This window comes from Chlorocebus sabaeus, chromosome 5 (assembly GCF_047675955.1).
Source record: "Chlorocebus sabaeus isolate Y175 chromosome 5, mChlSab1.0.hap1, whole genome shotgun sequence".
NCBI classification, from domain to species: Eukaryota; Metazoa; Chordata; class Mammalia; order Primates; family Cercopithecidae; genus Chlorocebus; species Chlorocebus sabaeus.
This window is the reverse complement of record NC_132908.1, coordinates 55541044-55559791: the sequence shown is the minus strand read 5'-3', so window position 1 is coordinate 55559791 and position 18748 is coordinate 55541044. Positions and strand designations below refer to the sequence as shown.

The window sequence follows — 18748 nt, the reverse complement described above, 5'->3', positions numbered from 1 at the left end:
AAACAACAAGGGCAAAGCATCTGCCCTGCCTCACTGGCCGTCAGAGAAATGCATGTGAAACAATGAGCAATATGACCTGCTCAGACCGCAGCTTCTCAGACACTCCTAGAGGACAAGCACTATATCTGTTTTGTTCACTGGGATGTCCCGTGTCTATGACAGTGCTGGGCACAGGGCAGACACTCAACATTTCTGTTCAATGAAATAAGTAAATGAACGAATGAACCATTCTTCATACAGACGACAAATTACTAAAAGAGTGATAATATGCAAGGTTGGTGAGGTTCTGGGAAGATGGGCACACACTCATGCTGCTGGCTGGATGGCAGTGGGTTCAGCTTTATTTGGAGAACAACTTGGTAGTCTGTTAAATGCAAGTATCTGTCAACTCTGCAATTCTGTGTCTAGGTATTTATCCTAAAGAAAAACACCCACGTGTACACTAACAGGCAGCACACAAGGGTGCTCACTGCATAGCTGAGTGGAGCAGTGCAATCTGGAAATCACCTCAGTGAGCACCAGGAGGATGGTGAAATAAATTATGGAACATCTACATGCTGGAGGACCATGCAGCCATTAAATAAACAAGGCAGCTCCCCTCAAACAGAGCGGGAAAGCATTCTAAAATATGCAATTAAGAAAAAAAGGCATGTCACCAAATAATGTGTAAAAATAATCCCATTTATGGCTGGGTGCAGGCTCACACCTGTAATCCCAGCACTTTGGGAGGCCAAGGCAGGAGAGTTGCTTGAACCTGGGAGGCGAAGGTTGCAGTGAGCCGAGATCATGCCATTGTACTCCAGCCTGGGCAACAGAGTGAGATTCTGTCTCAAAATAATCTCATTTATATAAAAATTATATGCATTGAACAGGTATATATATTGGCAACTTCCAAAAAAAATCCTCAAAAGACTCAGGGTAAACTGTAACAATGCTTATCTCTGGGGAAGGATATGGGGAAGGGTATAAAAGGGAGATTCTTTTTTTAATCCTATCCACCAGATTTTATCAAATCTAAGATATCACCGATTACAAGTGACACTAATTTTTATGAATCAATAATAAGAAAAAAAAAAACCCACCACCAGTTAAATTAAGACATAATGCCCTTCCCCCTTTTAAGTTATTTTGAAAAACATTAGGCTTGCAAAAAAATCACAACAAAACAAAAAACAAAACCAAAAAAGCACAGAAACACAGAAATTTCCCACATAGCCTTCACTCAGCTTCCTCCAATGTTATCATGATACAGAACCATAATACAATTGAGAAACCAGGAAATTAAACACTGATACATACTGTTAAGTAATATACAGAACTTACATATATTTTACCAGTTTTCCCAATAATGCCTTTTTTGGGTCTCGGACCCAACCCAGGATGCCACATCATATTTAGTTGGTATGTCTCCCTGGATAGTTTATCAGTCCATCTTTTATAACCTTGACACTTATTATTTTTTTTTTTTTAAGATGGAGTCTTGTACTGTCGCCTGGGCTGGAGTGCAATGGCATGATCTCGGCTCAATGCAACCTCTCCCTCCTGCATTCAAGTGATTCTCCTGCCTCAATCTCCTGAGTAGCTGGGATTACAGGTGCCCACCACCACGCCCAGCTAATTTTTGAATTTTTAGTAGAAACAGGGTTTCACCGTATTGGCCAGGCTGGTCTCAAACTCCTGACCTCGTGATCCAGCCACCTTGGCCTCCCAAAGTGCTGGGATTACAGGCGTGAGCCACCAGCCCGGCCGACCTTGACACTTTTGAAAAGTACTGGCCAGTTAATCAGTAGAATGTCCTCACTTTGGGTTTGTCTGTTGTTTTCTCATGATTAGACTGAGGTTATAAATTTTTGCCAAGAATACGAGAGAATGAGGTGCTCTTCTCAGTTTATATCAGCAGGCACATGATGTCAATCTGTATTGTTACAGAGGATGTTAACCTTGATTCCTTGATAAGGAGCTCTCTGCCAAGTTTCTCCACTGAAATGTTACTATTTTTCCCTTTGTAAGCAGTGTGGGAAGATACTTTGACACTACGTAAACATCCTATGTCTCATCATACTTCCTCACCCCCTCCACCCCCTTACCCCTGCTAATTTTAACAACTATTGATTCTTGCCTACAGCAATTATTACTTTGATGGTTGCCTAATGATAATTTTCTTTTTTTTCCTGCTGAGGAAAAGGAAGAACATAATTTTCTATTTCCATAATCTCTTCTACGCTTATTAGAATTATCCTGTAAGAAAGAGTCATCCTGACCAGGCGCGGTGGCTCATGCCGGTAATCCCAGCACTTTGGGAGGCCAAGGTGGGTGGATCACTGTTGCAGGAAGTCAGGGACCCCGAACGGAGGGACCGGCTGAAGCCGCGGCAGAAGAACATAAATTGTGAAGATTTCATGAACATTTATTAGTTCCCCAAATTAATACTTTTATAATTTCTTACACCTGTCTTTACTGCAATCTCTGAACATAAATTGTGAAGATTTCATGGACACTTATCACTTCCCCAGTCAATACCCTTGTGATTTTCTATGCCTGTCTTTAATCTCTTAATCCCGTCATCTTCGTAAGATGAGGAGGATGTATGTCGCCTAAGGACCCTGTGATGACTGTGTTAACTGCACAAATTGTTTGTAGAGCATGTGTGCTTGAACAATATGAAATCTGGGTGCCTTGAAAAAAAAATCTGTTACAGGATAACAGCAATGTTCAGGGAACAAGGGAGATGGCCTTGGACTCTGACTGCCGGTGAGCCAGGTGGAACAGAGCCATATTTCTCTTCTTTCAAAAGCAAATAGGAGAAATATCGCTGAATTCTTTTTCTCAGCAAGGAACATCCCTGAGAAAGAGAATGCACACTGAAGGTAGGTCTATAGACGGCCCTCTTGAGGTGGCCGCCTTTTACAGTCGAAGCCAAAGGAATGAAATAAGCCCTGGTCTCCTGTAGTGCTCCCAGGCTTATTAGGACAAGGAAATTCCTGCCTAATAAATTTTGGTCAGACAGGTTGTCTGCTCTCAAACCCTATCTCCTGATAAGATATTATCGTTATCAATGACAATGTGTGCCTGAAACTTCATTAGCAATTTTAATTTCGCCCCATCCTGTGGTCCTGTGATCTCGCCCTGCCTCCATTTGCTTTCTGATATTGTATTACCTTGTGAAGTATGTGATCTCTGTGACCCATACCCTATTCGTGCACTCCCTCCCCTTTTGAAAATCGCTAATAAAAACTTGTTGGTTGGCCAGGCGCGGTGGCTCACGTCTGTAATCCCAGCACTTTGGCAGGCCGAGGCAGGCGGATCACGAGGTCAGGAGTTTGAGACCATCCTGGCTAGCATGGTGAAACCCCATCTGTACTAAAAATACAAAAAATTAGCCAGGCGTGGTGGCGGGCACCTGTGGTCCCAGGTGCGTAGGAGGCTGAGGCAGGAGAATGGTGTGAACCTGGGAGGTGGAGCTTGCAGTGAGCTGAGATCGCGCCACTGCACTCCAGCCTGGGTGACAGAGCGAGACTCCATCTCAAAAAAAACGCACTCCAGCCTGGGTGACAGAGCGAGACTCCATCTCAAAAAAAAACAAACAAACCAAAACAAAAAAACTTGCTGGTTTTACAGCTCAGGGAGCATCACAAAACCTGCTGACATGTGATGTCTCCCCTGGACATCCAGCTTTAAATTTCTCTCTCTTGTGCTCTTTCCCTTTATTTCTCAAACCAGCTGAGATGCCTAGGAAACAGAAAAGAACCCACAATAAATATCGGGGGTGGGGTTTCCCCCGACAGATCATGAGGTCAGGAGATTGAGACCATTCTGGCTAACACGGTGAAACCTTGTCTCTCCTAAAAAATACAAAAAATTAGCCAGGCATTGTGGCGGGTGCCTGTAGTCCCAGCTACTCGGGAGGCTGAGGCAGGAGAATAGCCTGAACCCAGGAGGCGGAGCTTGCAGTGAGCCAAGATAGTGCCAGTGCATTCCAGCCTGGGTGACAGAGCGAGACTCTGTCTCAAAAGGAAAAAAAAAAAAGAGTTGTCCTTTCTCCTCCTTTATTCAATTACTTATTTACATCAATATGGATTCATGGATATTTATTTTACCCTGTGGGTTAAAAGCCATTGCTATCATTATTTCATTGTTCAAACTGGGCCAGGTTTGGCCACTGGGAGTTCCCTTAAGGTGGCTCTTGAATGCTTTCAACATGTACCCATTATTTTTTGAGTTTCAAATATTCTAGCTGCATTACATGTTCTAAACTCATCTTGTACTTTCTCTGCCTCAACCATGAAATCAACCATTTCTCCAAGGAGCCCTAGTTCCCTTTATTGGAGAATGATGTTTAGAAACCAAGATCTGGACACCAGGTGTGCTCATTGCAACTGTGGTGTCATTGGTCTAGGCCCTCTCAGCAGGCAGAGCTATGAAATGTATGCAAGATACTAACACACACAATTTACTTCTAAATATATATATCTCTCTCTCCATATATATCAGATATATATATATCTGGAATCTGGAATTTGTACTGATACCTTTAACTCTACTTCAACACCACAGAGTGCATTCTAGCTTCCCCACTTTGATTGCAATTTTTTTTTTCTCCAGTGGTGAGAAACCTGGCTCTCACCTATAATATTTCTGCTTATTTGTTCATTCCTGGGATACATTCAAAATAGTGTCAGAACTGCTCCTTCTATGATGAGTTCCCTGTCATTCAGGGTTTTTTGTACTTACTGAAAGAACTCTTTTAGAATATGTTAGATCCAGATTTTTAAAAAGCATCTATCACTCTTGTAAATTTTTAAAAAGGCAAATATAATTGAAATAAATTGTTTAAGGGATTCCTTTTCACATTTCGAGTCCAATGTCTCTTAATCTCTCTATCTTGGAGTTTTTGATGCTGTGCTATTCCACACAGCCTGGGCTTCTCCAGCATCAAGAATGCTCTACTACTATCTCTGGGATTTCATTCTGAGCTGCCGACATCCACTCACAAATTCTGATGTTCGTGTGATGGCAATAACAGCATGATGCCCCCCTTGCCAACAGAGACTGTATGATGCATCCCAATCTTATAGATGTTAAAGTACAAAAAAAAAAAGGTGCATCTTAGAAAGGACATAACATAGCTCTTTCATAAAGTAAGAAGGTGATATACAGCACCAACGTGTAAACTCTGTTTCTCTACACAACATGACTCCAGGTGTTACGCACAGACATTACAACAGACACAACAGGCCTCTAATTCTAAGACCAAGGGCAAGGGAGATGGAATTAGAATTCCAGTAACACATTCCATTTGGGCAGCTGCTATAAGGAACTAGTGAAAGAGTCCTCCTACAGCAGAGACTGCTAATTGTCCCCCCATATCTGTTCTCCCCTTCTTCCTGAATAACAATCCCCATATTTTAGATGAGTAGGTGGACGATGGGAATAAAGTGTGTTTATGATGCCGTGATGTGCTGCCAATGAGAGGTAAATGGAAGCATGTGACTTTCAGGCAGTGTTCTTAAAAGGGCGTGGTGGCTTATGCTTATAATCCCAGCACTTTGGGAGGCTGAGGTGGGCGGATCACCTGAGGTCAGGAGTTTGAGACCAGCCTGGGCAACATGGCGAAACCCCATCTCTACTGAAAATACAAAAAGTAGCCAAGCATGGTGGCACGTGCCTGTAATCCCAGCTACTCGGGAGGCTGAGGCAGGAGAATTGCTTGAACCTGGGGGATGGAGGTGCAGTGAACTGAGATCATGCCACTGCACTCCAGCCTGGGTGGCAGAAGACTCTGTCTCAAAAAAAAAAAGTGGGGGAGACACGGCCGGGCGCGCTGGCTCATGCCTGTAATCCCAGCACTTTGGGAGGCCAAGGCAGGTGGATCACTTGAGGTCAGGAGTTCAAGACGACCAGCCTGGCCAACATGGCAAAACCCTATCTCTGTTAAAAATACAAAAATGAGCTGGGTATGGTGGCCGGCACTTGTAATCTCAGCTATTCGGGAGGCTGAGGCAGGAGAATCACTTGAACCTGGGAGGCAGAAGTTGCAGTGTGCCAAGATTGTGCCACTGCACTCCAGCCTAGGCAACAGAGTGAGACAAAATCTAAAAAAAAAAAGGGGGGGAGACATGCCATTCTTGGACTCCTCCTCCTGCCTCCTGGCTGGAATACAGATGTGATGGCAGGAGCTTGAACTGCCATTTTAGGCTCAAAGGCAGGATTCTAAAGGTGGCAAAGTAGCGATATAGAATAAAGAGTCAAGGTACCTGAGAATCATGAATCCTCTATTTTGAGATCCTGGTTATGAAAGAGAAAAATATACTTTTATCTTGCTTATTATTATCATGGGTTTTCTGTTACACACAATTGAAGCTAATCTGAACTTGGGATATTTTTCTTGGAGACCCACCCTATCGTCCTAAAGGAAGTCAAGGAAAAAGGAAAGGGTGGGGCTTTCCCAAAGAAAAACAGGGAAATGCTAGAGTGAACCTACAACTTCTCTCCAGCAGGCAGCATAATCCATGATGCCATTCTCTCCCGGCAGTTTAAACCAGCGAGCAGCCCCTCATAACCCACACCTCACAAGCTCACAATAATTGTACTGACATGGGTAACCATGACCTACATTAAAAGGTTAAAAGCAATTGGCGCTTTTTGTCACAAATTCTCACATTTCTTTTACACGGGTGCCTCACGCAATTCAGCTGTGTATCTTCGCCTAATCTGGCAAATTTCCCAGATACACGTATCCTGGATTTTTGTGCAAGATTCAAACACGTAAACTGAGGCAATGAATCTTCTTTGGCACAGGAGTCTGCAATACAGTCTCCAGTAAAGAGACAGCCTGAGGGGCATCTTTCTTACTGGGCATTTTTGTCACGGAAAGCCCCATACTTCTCTGAAATGCCTAATTTATTAGCATTTGAGGAATGACATTCATCTGGCAGAGAGGGACTCTTCCAAGCAACTCCCAGAGCTTTCCTGCCTCAAATGCAGTGTCTGCAGAGGGGGCTCCCTGCACTGGTCCCCACCTGACACCGAGGTCCTTTCTTCTAACAGCACCTGGGTTTCCTTTTGGGAAACCTCCCTTCCCCATTCTCAGTACATGTGTTTCGGGCCTGAATGACCATACCCCAGGAGTGGCCCAGGCCTAAGGCGTTCATTCATTCACCAGATACTGATTTGGCACCTACTGCATTCTAGGACTGGAGATAAAATACTGACCATTATAGACAAACATATCTACCTTCAGGAGCTTTCTGGGTGCTGGTGGGGAGGCAAACAATCACCAAACCTAGGTAAATTCAAGGCATGTCAGATGACCTAAGAGCAAAGCAGGAAGCAGCTTCACAGGAGGGGAGAGGGAGGGATGTGGAACAGGGTGAGAAGCCACCTGCTGAGAAGGGGATGCGAGCAAGACTTGAAGAAGATCCGGGAGTGAGCCTTGGGATGTCCGGGAAGGGCACTCAGGGCAGGGGGAACAGCAAGCACAAACGCCAGGAGGCAGGCACCTGCATGTTTGAGCAAATGAAAGGAAGCCGGCCAGGTGCAGTGGCTCATGCCTGTAATCCCAGCACTTTGGGAGGCTGAGGCAGGCAGATGGCTTGAGGCCAGGAGTTCAAGACCAGCCTGGCCAACATGGTGAAACCCCGTGTCTACTAAAAATACAAAAGTTAGCCGGGCGTGTGGTGTGTGGTGCACACCTGTAATCCCAGCTACTTGGGAGGCTGAGGCAGGAGAATCACTTGAACCTGGGAGGCAGAGGTTGCAGTGAGCCGAGATTGCACCACTGGACTCCTGCCTGGGTAACAGAGAAAGACTCTCTGTCTCTCTCAAAAAATAGAAAGAAAAGAAAAGTAACAAAGCCAGGGTGGCTGGAGCAGAGTGAGCCAGGAGGCGAGGAGATGAGGACAGGGGTGGTAAGGGTTGGGGTGCTCGTCCCGTTCAGCCCTGAAGGTTGTTAGGGAGACTTTGGCTTTCACTCAGAGTATAAACATGCGCTGGAGGGTTTTGAGCACACGGGTGATGTGATACAATTTTCATCATGCAGGACTCCCCCTCCTGCAATGTGCAGAATAGACCTGGGGGGTTAGGGCGGAAATGGGGAGACCAGTTATTGAGGCGCTGCTGGCTTGCCACACAGCGGTAGTGCAGGAGGTGGCTGAAGTCCTCAGCTTCTGGTATGTTCTGAAGGTAAAGCTAGAGGGACTCATGGATCCATCGGACGTGGGTGGGAGAGGAAGAGGAGTTAGGGTGACTTGGTGGAGCCACGGAGAGGTAGAGCTACCATTTATGATTTAGGGAAGAACTTGTGAAGAAGAGGTTTGGGGGAAAGATGAGCGGTGTGGTTTTAGACCTGAGGCAGGTGGAGCTGCCCATGGGCAGGTGGACGTAAGAGTTTGTGCTTCAGGTTGGCACAGTGGCTCAGGACTGTAATCCCAGCACTTTGGGAGGCCAAGGTGGGAGGATTACTTGAGCCCAGGAGTTCAAGACCAGCCTGGGCAACACAGTGGGACCCTGTCTCTACAAAAATTTAAAAATTAGCTGGACGTGGTGATGCATGTCTGTAGTCTCGGCTACTTGGGGTGGGGGCTGAGGTGTGAGGATCACTTGAGCCCAGGAGATCGAGGCTGCAGTGAGCTGTGATCATGCCACTGCACACCAGCCTGGGCAACAAAGTAAGACCCTGTCTTCCTAAAGAAAGAAATGAAGGGAAGAGAAAGGGAGGAAGGAGGAGGAGGAGGAGGAATGGAGGGGAGAGGAGGGAAGGAGAATACATAATACAGTTTTAAAAAAACAATTTGTACTTCAGAACCTTGGGAGGAACCACTTCAAAGATACCATAGAGAGAATAGAGGAGGTCATCTAGGGAGTGAACGAGGACAGGGAAGAAGGTGTCCCAGCACTGAGCCCCAGAAGGCAATGAGGAGAAAGCAGCAAAGCCAGTGAGAAGCCACTGAGGCAGCAGACACCACCGAGGGGTGGAGTGGCCTGGAAACCAAGTGGACTGAGCCCTGGGCCCCATCCCAAAGGCCTTTGCTGGAATCCTTGGAGAGGGGAAGCTCTTCCCCAGCAATGGGGTTTTCAGGAGGATAGTCTGTGAGCCAGCAACCACACTGCCCTTGCGAGGAAGGGCCTGACTTAGAGCTCAACAAATCCAGAGAACCAAACTAATAGGAATAAGGGAGAGAGAGACAGAGCCCGATGGCCGTGTCCACTGTGCTGGCCGGGGACAGCCCATGTTCCTCTCTTTGTATCACTCTAAGTTCGGTTTCTGTCACTTGCGCCCAAGACACCTCACGTAACTTCTAAGTTATTTTCTCCTGCGTGGTCCTGGGGGGCCGGGTGAAGCCAGCATCCCGCCTCTCCCTTTGGCAATCACACACAGGCAGCTGGGCCCCAGTGCAGGGTCAGAGGGCCCTACGTGCTTGATGGCAGGCCTTTCCCACCACGCTCGAATGGCAACACCATGCTCCACTCCAGGGTAGTTCAGGCCTTTCCCAACCCAGGCACTTTCACTAAGCTGTGATGGGGAAAAGCACCCCCAGGCCATCCTGGTCATCCTCCTGGGTGCTCACCTTGGGTTGTGGGTTGCCGGGGACCTCTGGGTCATCCCTGACAACTGCTCCTCTGCTCTGTCCGCATGGGCCAAGCACAGTGTGAATACTCTGCAGCTGGTAAGGACTTTGGGAGCAGTGGGCTGAGCGCACTTCCTTTATGGAAGAGGCAAAGGCTGGTGCGAGAGCTCTTCCAAAAACCTGAAGGGGAGCCTGCTGGCTTCCCTCTCCCTACCCTAGAGCCCAGGCCCCAACAGCACATTTATCCTCCAGAACACCAAGTGGCCAACATTGTTAAAAGTCACTTCTGGCATCCCTAGAGCTGTCAGGAAACAATTTGGGGTGCACAGAGTATGATCCTAGGGATTGCAAACACTGGACTTGATTATGGGACTCTTCCACTCCCTGCTCTCTCTCACACACTCACACACACACTCTCTCTCTCTCTCTCGGGAGAAGACACCCCAGAAATATTCCCTCTGTCCCCTCCAAAGAGGCTGGGTCCCCACCTTCCCCATCTCACTGCCTAGGATGGGTCCTATCAGCAGACACACAGCACCTGCCCTGCCACCCCTGCCAACAGGTGAACTGAAGCAGCATCTAGGGCCCCAGGGGTATTTGTTATGGGGATTAAGACACCCAATCACTCTGGCTGGCAGATACATTCCACCTGTGGTTTGGAATCTAAAGCACTGAGGATTAAGAGGCGGGGAGGGGGTGGTGTATGATGAGAGCTTTCCTGGCTCTGTGAGGAGACCAGGTTTATGCTAGGCTGGGTGGAAGTGCTCATCCCACTTAGGTTTGTGTGATGCTCTTCAGTTTACATAACAGTGTCATGGTGCTCTCCCAGCTGATCCCTTGACTACCCTGGGGGCAAAGCCAGGCTCAGGTCAAGGTAACACAGTCAGAGAGATCAGAACGAGGCTTGCAGACTCCAACCCACGGTGCTGCCCTCAGTGCAGGCCGAGGCATAAGTCTGATCTGCACACACCCCTGCTGCTTTCCTGTGACTGCTATAATAAATCACCACAAAATTGGTGGCTTAAAGCAGCACACATTCAAGCCGAGATCGTGCCACACTGCCCTCCAGCCTGGGCAACAGAGTAAGACCCTGTATCCAAAGAAAAAAAAAAAGCAACACACATTCATTCTCTTATAGTTCTGGAGGTCAGAAGTCCAAAATCAATTTCTCTGGGTTGAAATTAACATGTTGGCAAGCTGTCTCCCTCCGGAGGTTCTGGGAAGAATCTGTTCCCCTGCCTTTTCCAGCTTCCAGAGCTGCATTCCTTGGCTGGCAGCCCCTTCCTTCACCTTCAAGTTCAACAGCAGAGCTTCTTGCTGAAGCAATCATATCTCCTCTTTTTCTGTTTTTGAATATCCTTTGCTTCCCTCTTTTTTTTTTTTTTGTTTTGAGATGGAGTCTTGCTCTGTTGCCCAGGCTGGAGTGCAGTGGCACGATCTTGGCTCACTGCAACCTCTGCCTCCCAGGTTCAAGCGATCCTCCTGCCTCAGCCCCCTTAATAGCTGGGATTACAGGCACATGCCACCATGCCTGGCTAGTTTTTGTATTTTTAGCAGAGATAGGGTTTTGCCATGATTGGCGAGGCCAATCTTGAACTCCTGACCTCAGGTGATCCACCCACCTCGGCCTCCCAAAGTGCTGGGATTACAGGCGTTAGCCACCACACCTGGCCCTGCTTCGATCTTATAAAGACACATGTGGTTTCACTTAGAGCCCGCCTGAATAATTCTGCAAAACAGCTCCAACTCAAGATCCTCAATCATGCCTGCAAAGCCTCTTTTGCCACATCAGGTAAGATTTACAAGTTCTAGCGATTAGGATATCTTTGGGGGCTATTATTCAGCCCAGCACACCCTCCCTCCAAAGTTCCCATGGTTCCACCTTTGCCTGTTTTTCACTTTGCTGGTTCCTCCTCCTTAGACTTTAAGGAAAGCCAACTTCGCATCCGCCTTGAACCATTCCTCCTCCTGTCCTTTTCCTCTCTGTCCACTGGACTCCAGCTCGTCTTCAGAATTCCCACGGGAATGGTTCTTATCAGCATCTAGTGCTTTGCATTAATTTTTAGTTTTTTTAAATATTAGCCTCCAGATGAGAATTTTTTCGTTTTTAAAAACAGAATTTGAGTTTCTTGTAACACACATTCACTGAGAAAAATGAGAAAAACAGAAGACCAAAAAGAAGAAAGTAAAAACCGCATGCAATCCTGTTAATAGAAGAAGCCACTATTAATGTGTTGTGTATACCCTTTTATTCATTTTCCAATGCTCATCTAGACACTGAAAGAGAATGCCTCTAATACAAACCAACAGAAAATATGTTTCGAAACATCTGTTGGACTCTGGAGTCAAGATATTCTGGTTCAAATTCCAGCCAGCCACTCACCATCTGTGTGCTCTTTGGCAAGTTACTTAACCTATCTGTGCCTCACTTTACCTATCTGTAAAAAAGAAGAAATGATAGCACATACCTCCTAGGGTTGTTATGATGATGAGTTAACATACAGCATGTGGTTAAGACTGTGCCTGGCACACAGCAAATGCCATATACGTGTGAGCTGTCATCACCATTAGTATTACACTATTTAAGGGGACATCTGTTCAGATGGATAAATAACCTTTGGCAGTATAATTCGTAGCTACCTGGGGTTCTCTGGTATGAATGCACTGCTGCTCTACTGTTAGGCATTTAGGTTGTTTCCAGTTTATTTTTTTCTTTTTTGCTTCTATAAACAATGAAGGGATAACCATCCTTGAACAAACACCTTTGCACACATCTTTATTTGTTCCTAAAAACTCAACTGCTGAGTCAGAGATCACACATATTTTAAAGCTATTGATACATCATTGCCAACTTGACCTTTATAATCCTCTACCCAGTGGAACAGCATGCCCCTCTCCCCACACCCACCCTCCCTGGGCACACCCAATGACCCTCATGTCTCCCCTCTCCTCCAAGGGACCACATTTCCTTACTCAACCATATATGTGCCCCCACATCAACATCACAGCACCTCAGTGAAGCAGAGAAGCAGACGAACTGGAAATGAGGATTCAGGGTCCTGCTTTCAGCCTCCTAGGGTAAACCTATGCCTCAGTTTCCACATATGTAAAATGTGAGTCAACACATCTGCCAACAAACACTAAAATTGTCTATCAAATTGACTGGGGCTAGATATTCCATGGATTCAAATGAAACCAAAATTCTAAACAACAGGTAAAACTTTTGTTTCTTAATCACACATCAAGTATATTTTTAAAAATTTCCAAGATCCACTACTGAGGCTCCCCAGGGACCATTTCAGAGCCCAGATCTGCCATTTTAGAGCTCTGACTCTGAACCATTTTGGAAACATACTGCTCGAGTGCCGACGTGCAGAAACAATTGCCTTCCTACTTGCGAAAAGACCAGTGTCCCACTTTCACATATCACACTAAAAAACAAAAAAATCACCCGGCTACCGAAGGCACCAGGAATCTGCCCTCTGAGAATTGTAATGAGCTCGTGTGCAGGTGTGACCGTGTCCTGGGCTCCCTTACAAGTATCATCTTGGCTCCCCACAATATATATATTTTTGAGACTCACTCTGTTGCCCAGGCTGGAGGGCAGTGATGCAATCTTAGCTCACTGCAACCTCTACCTCTCAGGTTCAAGCAATTCTCCTGCCTCAGCCTCCCCAGTAGCTGGGACTACAGGCACACACGACCAAACCTGGTTCATTTTTGTATTTTTGGTAGAGAAAGGGTTTTGCCATCTTGACCAGGCTGGTCTAGAACTCCTGACCTCAGGTGATCCACCCATCTGGGCCCCCCAAAGTGCTGGGATTACAGGCATGAGCCAACTGCTTTGGCCTCACACTGTTAATGAGGGCTATTATTCCCATTTTACTGATAAGACTGAGGCTGAAAGAAGGTAAGAATTGCCCGGGAGCTGAGAAGCAGAGAGGAGACCCTGAAATTCACATCCTCCGACTCCAAAACCCCTGCCTGCCTTGTCCTTGTTGCAGCAAGACCCCCCTGAGGGGCCTGGAAATGGCCTCGATAAGCATTCGTGATTTATGAAGCCTCCAGATGGACCCCAACAGCCTCCTCTTCTCCCCAGAACAAAGAGACATGCTGGGTCTGGGCACGACAACCCACGGGTCTCCTTCTAGTCCCATATGTGAGGGGGTACCTGGCCTTCCCCACGATGTCAGAGCTGTAGGTGTCTGGCTGGAAGGGCCCCACCCCGAGGCCATGCCCCTCTCACAGGAACCTGACACCTAAGTAGGGTCCCCCAGAGACACATCTCAGAGAGGCCTGGACTGTTGCGAGAACCCAGTGAAGGAACTGGAACACCCTGGGGGGAGGGAATCTGGAAACTGGAGCACAGTGGGAGGAGAAGGGGCCCCCAGCACAGTGATGGAGTGCACTGGGGAGGCAGCCTGAAGACGCCAGCTCTGCGACTCTCATCTACTGGCCACCTGCCAGAAGCTGCACTTGGCATCTTGCACACACTCACACCTAATCTCCAAAGGCCCCAGCCAGCTGGGCACCACGACGATCCCATTTTACAGATGAGGAAAGTGAAGTGTGGAACAGCTATTAGACTATCCTAAAGCCAGGCAGTTAGAATGCCATGGGACAACTCCCGGCTCAGGGCTCGGTTCTGAATCCAGCGCTGCCTCTTCTGAGAAATAGGAACGTGAGGAAGTCACTGACTTCACTGGCAAGACAGGCAAGATAACAAAATAGGAAAATGTGAAAAGTATACAGAACTAAATCAGTATGAGTTTTTGTTGTTGTTGTTGTTGTTGTTGTTGTTTTTGAGACGGAGTCTTGCTCTGTTGTCCAGGCTGGAGTGCAGTGGTGCAATCTCGGCTCACTGCAACCTCCCTCTCCTGGGTTCAAGTGATTCTCCTGCCTCAGCCTCCCAAGTAGCTGGGACTACAGGCATGCGCCACTACGCCCAGCTGATTTTGTATTTTTAGTAGAGATGGGGTTTCATCATGTTGGCCAGGCTGGTCTTGAATTCCTGACCTCAGGTGATCTGCCCGCCTCGGCCTCCCAAAGTGCTGGGATTACAGGTGTGAGCCACTGCGCCCAGTCTTCAATATGAGTTTTTAAAATTCAGTGAAACAATTTCTGAAGGCTGATGTTGGGGCAGGGAGTTAGAGGCCTCTACAGAATTATCCTAGAGACATAGATGCTGAGCGGGCTGTGTGAGCCTAGCCTCAGTCAGCAACCCTTGAGCATTTGCTGTGTGCCACCACAATAAAGTGGCCACCTCCCGGACTGTGACCTGCTTGTCATCCAATGGGGGGGGGGGGGTGATGGGTCAAATCTCATAGACGCAGGAGAGCAGGGATAAAGGAGGGTGGGGACAGATCCAAATGCTCTAGGGGCCAACCTGCCAGAACAGCTGGGGCCCAAGAGGTGCCCACCAGGGTCTAGCTCCCAACCACGTGTGTCGCCTACACTATCTGAGCAAGCCTCACACCACCTCTTAGAGACAGGGGCCAACAGTTCCATCTTTAAGATGAGAGGGCTGAAGTCAGAGAGGTTAAGGAAAATGTCTGAAATCACACAGCTGGCTACTGATGGGGTTGGATTTAGAATCCCGATCTGTGAGAAAAGGAAGAGGACAGAGAGGAAAGGCTGTGAAGACCACAAAACAGCAACAGAGAGGATGGGCTGTCTCCCAGGGCCGGGTTGCAGGTGCAATGGGAGCCTGTGACTGGTGACAGTGACTGAGAGGGGCCTCATCCACCCTGGCCAGGGACTTAGAAAGTCCACCAGAATCCGGTGAGCCCATCTGGTGAGGGAAGAAGGGTCCTGACTCCTCTACCAGGAGATGAGGGAGCAGTGCATGGGGTCTCCAAAGCCTAGACCCCTCTTTGAGCCCCCTACACATGTCTCCCGTGAGCATTTCTCATCCAGGCCTTTTGGGGGCAGGAAGAGGGGAGGAGAGAGGAACCAGGAGATCCGTTCACCATGCAGGGCTCTAAAAACCCATGGTGGGGGCCAGGTGCGGTGGCTCATGCCTGTAATCCCAGCACTTTGGGAGCAGGGATCACTTGAGATCAGAAGTTCAAGACCAGCCTGGCCAACACGGTGAAACTCATCTCTACCAAGAACACAAAAATTAGCCATGCATGGTCGAGTGCCTGTAATCCCAGCTACTCGGGAAGCTGAGGCAGGAGAATCCCTTGATCCTGGGAGATGGAGGTTGCAGGGAGCCGAGACTGTGCCACTGCACTCCAGCCTGGGCGACAGAGTGGGACGCCATCTCAAAACAAAACAAAACAAACAAACAACCCATGGAACTGTAAGCCTTCCAAGGGGGTTAACAAGTTCAGCGGCCTGTGCTGTTCCCTTCCAAGTTGGGTGAGCTGGGCCTGCCTTAAGTGGGCTCCACAAAGAAAAAGTTGGCGAGGGGGTGCCAGCCCCGTGGCTAACTGGGCACAGCGCTGGCACTTCTGAGCACCCAGCCAGTTTCCAGTGTCCCAGGAACAGCCTGCACCTTCCCTTCTCTACAAGTCTGTCACGAGCTATTGCTGCTTTATTTATTTTTTTGTAAAGATGGGGGTCTCCCTATTACCCAGGCTGGTCTTGAACTCCTGGCCTTAAGCGATCCTCTGGCCTCGGCCTCCCAAAGTGTTGGGATTACAGGCATGAGCACTGCGCCTGGTGATTTAATAAAACCTCATCCCCACCCCCACCTTTTAGCCCCCTCCCCCCAACACACACGCACATTCCAGGCCATTCAGCCTCCATACCTCTCCCGGATCAAGCCTCTTTCACAGCCCAGAGCATGGGCCAGTCCCTTGATCCTGAACCCATAATGCCACCTCCCTCTTCATTAACAGAAATTGTTTTTCGAGGTCTTCGAAAGCTGCCCCCGACTCAGATTCCGCCCTGTTTCTTGAGTGCACCCACAGCCTTGTAACAGGGCTCCTGGGCTCTGCTCCCTCATCGGACATTAAGGTCCTCAAAGACAGTGATCAGCCCCCTCCCGCAGGTATCGGAGGACACTTACTGGAATCTGTGCTCATCTGACACACATGGATGGAGCACCCACAAGTCCCAGGCCTGGAGGAAGCTGGGCTGCTTTCCTTTCCTCCTGTCTGGGTCTCTCCACTCCGGGGAGAACACTCCTCGAATCCTCCCCTGTCCCTGATACCTTTTCCACCTCCTTTTCCTGACCGTTCTCTCTTGCTCTCCAGCCACTGCCCCTTGGATGTGAGTTTCCAGCAGGGCAACTGATCACTTCTCCAGAAGGACTCCAAGGCTGAGGCTCCCCAGTTAGTAGGGTCCAATCTGGCTTCCCACTTCCCAGGCCACTTGGCCTCCGCTCCCAGCAAGAAACTTCTCCCCCCAGAGAAAGACGGCCCAGATTGTTACAGGGGGCAGAAATAAGAGGTCCATGGCGCGGGTCCTGCCAGGAGCCCACGGGTCCTCTTAGAGGACAAGCGACACTGATTGGAGGGCAGGAGCCCTGAGCTAGCTTTCAGGGTCCTGACCCGAGCTCTGCTGGTCAGAGACCCCAAGGGGCCACCCCCTCACCGGTGCCCCTGCAGCCCGGACGCCGGCGCCAGGGACTCGCCACAGCCTCAAGTCCTCTCCTGGGGCCGGGCTCCGCACAGAAACAGGTAGCACAAAACTAGGAATTAGTGGGGGTCCGCACCCCTTCCTGCTCGGACCCGAGCCGCCCCAGTCCCCGGCCGCCGCGCCCGGAGCCCGCTCCGACTCGGAAAGTGGCGGGCGGCTGCGGGGCAGGCGGGCGGTACCTGTGAGCAGCTCCAGCCGGTGTCCCAGCACCTTCATCTCGGCGCCTGGCGCGGCCCGGCTCTGGGTGGCGGCGTCGGGGCAGCGCGCTCCGCCGAGCCGGGGAGAGGAGCGCCGGAGACCCGGAACGGAGCGGCTGGAAAACGCGGAGCAAAGCGGGAGGAGCAGCTCACAGCAAGGAGCGCTCTCCCGCCCCCAACGCCGCGCTCCCCCCTCCAAAACGGTTTAAAAAAATCCACCAATTGCATGGCCGCGCACCCCCAAAAGGCACCCGCCGCCACCTGGTCCGGGTGAACTCCAGGAGGCGGAGGGAGGGCGCGGGGTGCGTGCGGTGACACCGCGGGAGGGGTCCCCCGAGCCCGCCGCCCGAACAAAGAGACCCGCCGCCTCCGGGCGTCGCGGTTGGGGGCGCGCAGACGGCGGCTGGGTGTCCCCAGCGCAGCTGGGAAGGCGAAGAGGGAGAGCGGGGGCCGCGGGGAGGAGGGGGCGCCGTCCCCGCGGAGGCGAAATGTGGCGGGAGCCAGTGGGTGCGGGGCTTGCGGGGCTGGGGTCGTGCGCGGGACTGTGCTGGGTTGGGCGGGGACGCGCGCAGCAGCCGCGGCGGCGAGAGGAGCGGGACCTGGGCGCAGGGTCTAGGGCGCCGCCAACTCACCGCGGAGATGCGGGCGAGACAGACGCGCAGGCGGGTAGCGGGGCCTCGGCGCCGCCGACGCGCGGGTGCAGGTGCGGGCAGCCGGGAGCCCCTCCGCGTGCCCGCGGCTGCCGGGGCGGAGGCCGGGCTGGGGGCGGTGCGCCGTGGGGGGCGTGCCCGCGTGGGTTTGGCGGGTGTGGGAGCTCGGCCAGCTGGGCGGCGCCCGACCTGGGGCTGGTCCCGGACGGACCACGGTACCTCGCGCGTGGTTTCCGCCTCCTGCGCGGCTGGTGCGCCCGGTGGGCGGGCGGGAGGGCGAGCGGGGACCGCGACGCGGAGCCTGGGGGCACACCCTGATGGATCCGCGCCCCTGCCCACTTCTCACCCGCTCCGCCGCGCGGACTGTGCTGGGTGCGCTGCGAGGCCCTGCCCGCCCCTCCAGGCTCCCTGTGGCCGCGCGGCGTCGGGTTCCCGGGAGAGGGGACGGCGCTGCCTTAGTCTTTGTTTAGACTCCCGAGGGGAACCTCAGCCCTGCAGAGACATCCCTACCCCACCGCCCCTGCGCCTGCTGCCCCGCGCCACCGGCCGTCGCCGCCTGGGAACCGAGGGAGAAAAGCCGTAGGGGTCGGGAAGAACAAGGGGCTCAGGGGCCCTTGGGGCGTCGTCCCCCTCCCCCCGTTTTCGGAACCCGAGGGTGCCCTTGGGGAATTTGTGCAGGAGTGGGGAGGGACATCCCCTAGCAAAGGTGTCCTGGGCCCTCAGGGTCCCACCCTGAAGATGGGGAGGT

The 18748-nt window shown here is 50.5% G+C and overlaps 1 protein-coding gene across 14 annotated transcripts in view; it reads right to left on the bottom strand.

Annotated features, from left to right (window-relative positions):
- The window catches only part of NDRG4 (NDRG family member 4), a 50781-nt gene extending 32652 nt beyond the window's left edge, over positions 1-18129 (bottom strand). For 4 of the 14 annotated variants that reach the window (XM_038008401.2, XM_038008402.2, XM_007993528.3 and 1 more), the window contains exon 1: positions 17983-18084. Coding sequence is in view for 9 of the 14 variants with exons in the window: in XM_007993519.3 (XP_007991710.1) it covers positions 17333-17369 (37 nt within the window). In the remaining 5 variants the exon portion in view is untranslated. Of the gene's footprint in view, positions 1-17332; positions 17520-17982 lie in introns of those variants that run through there. The other 10 variants (XM_007993519.3, XM_007993521.3, XM_007993524.3 and 7 more) reach the window with 7 other exon arrangements.
- Positions 18130-18748: the final 619 nt, after the last annotated feature.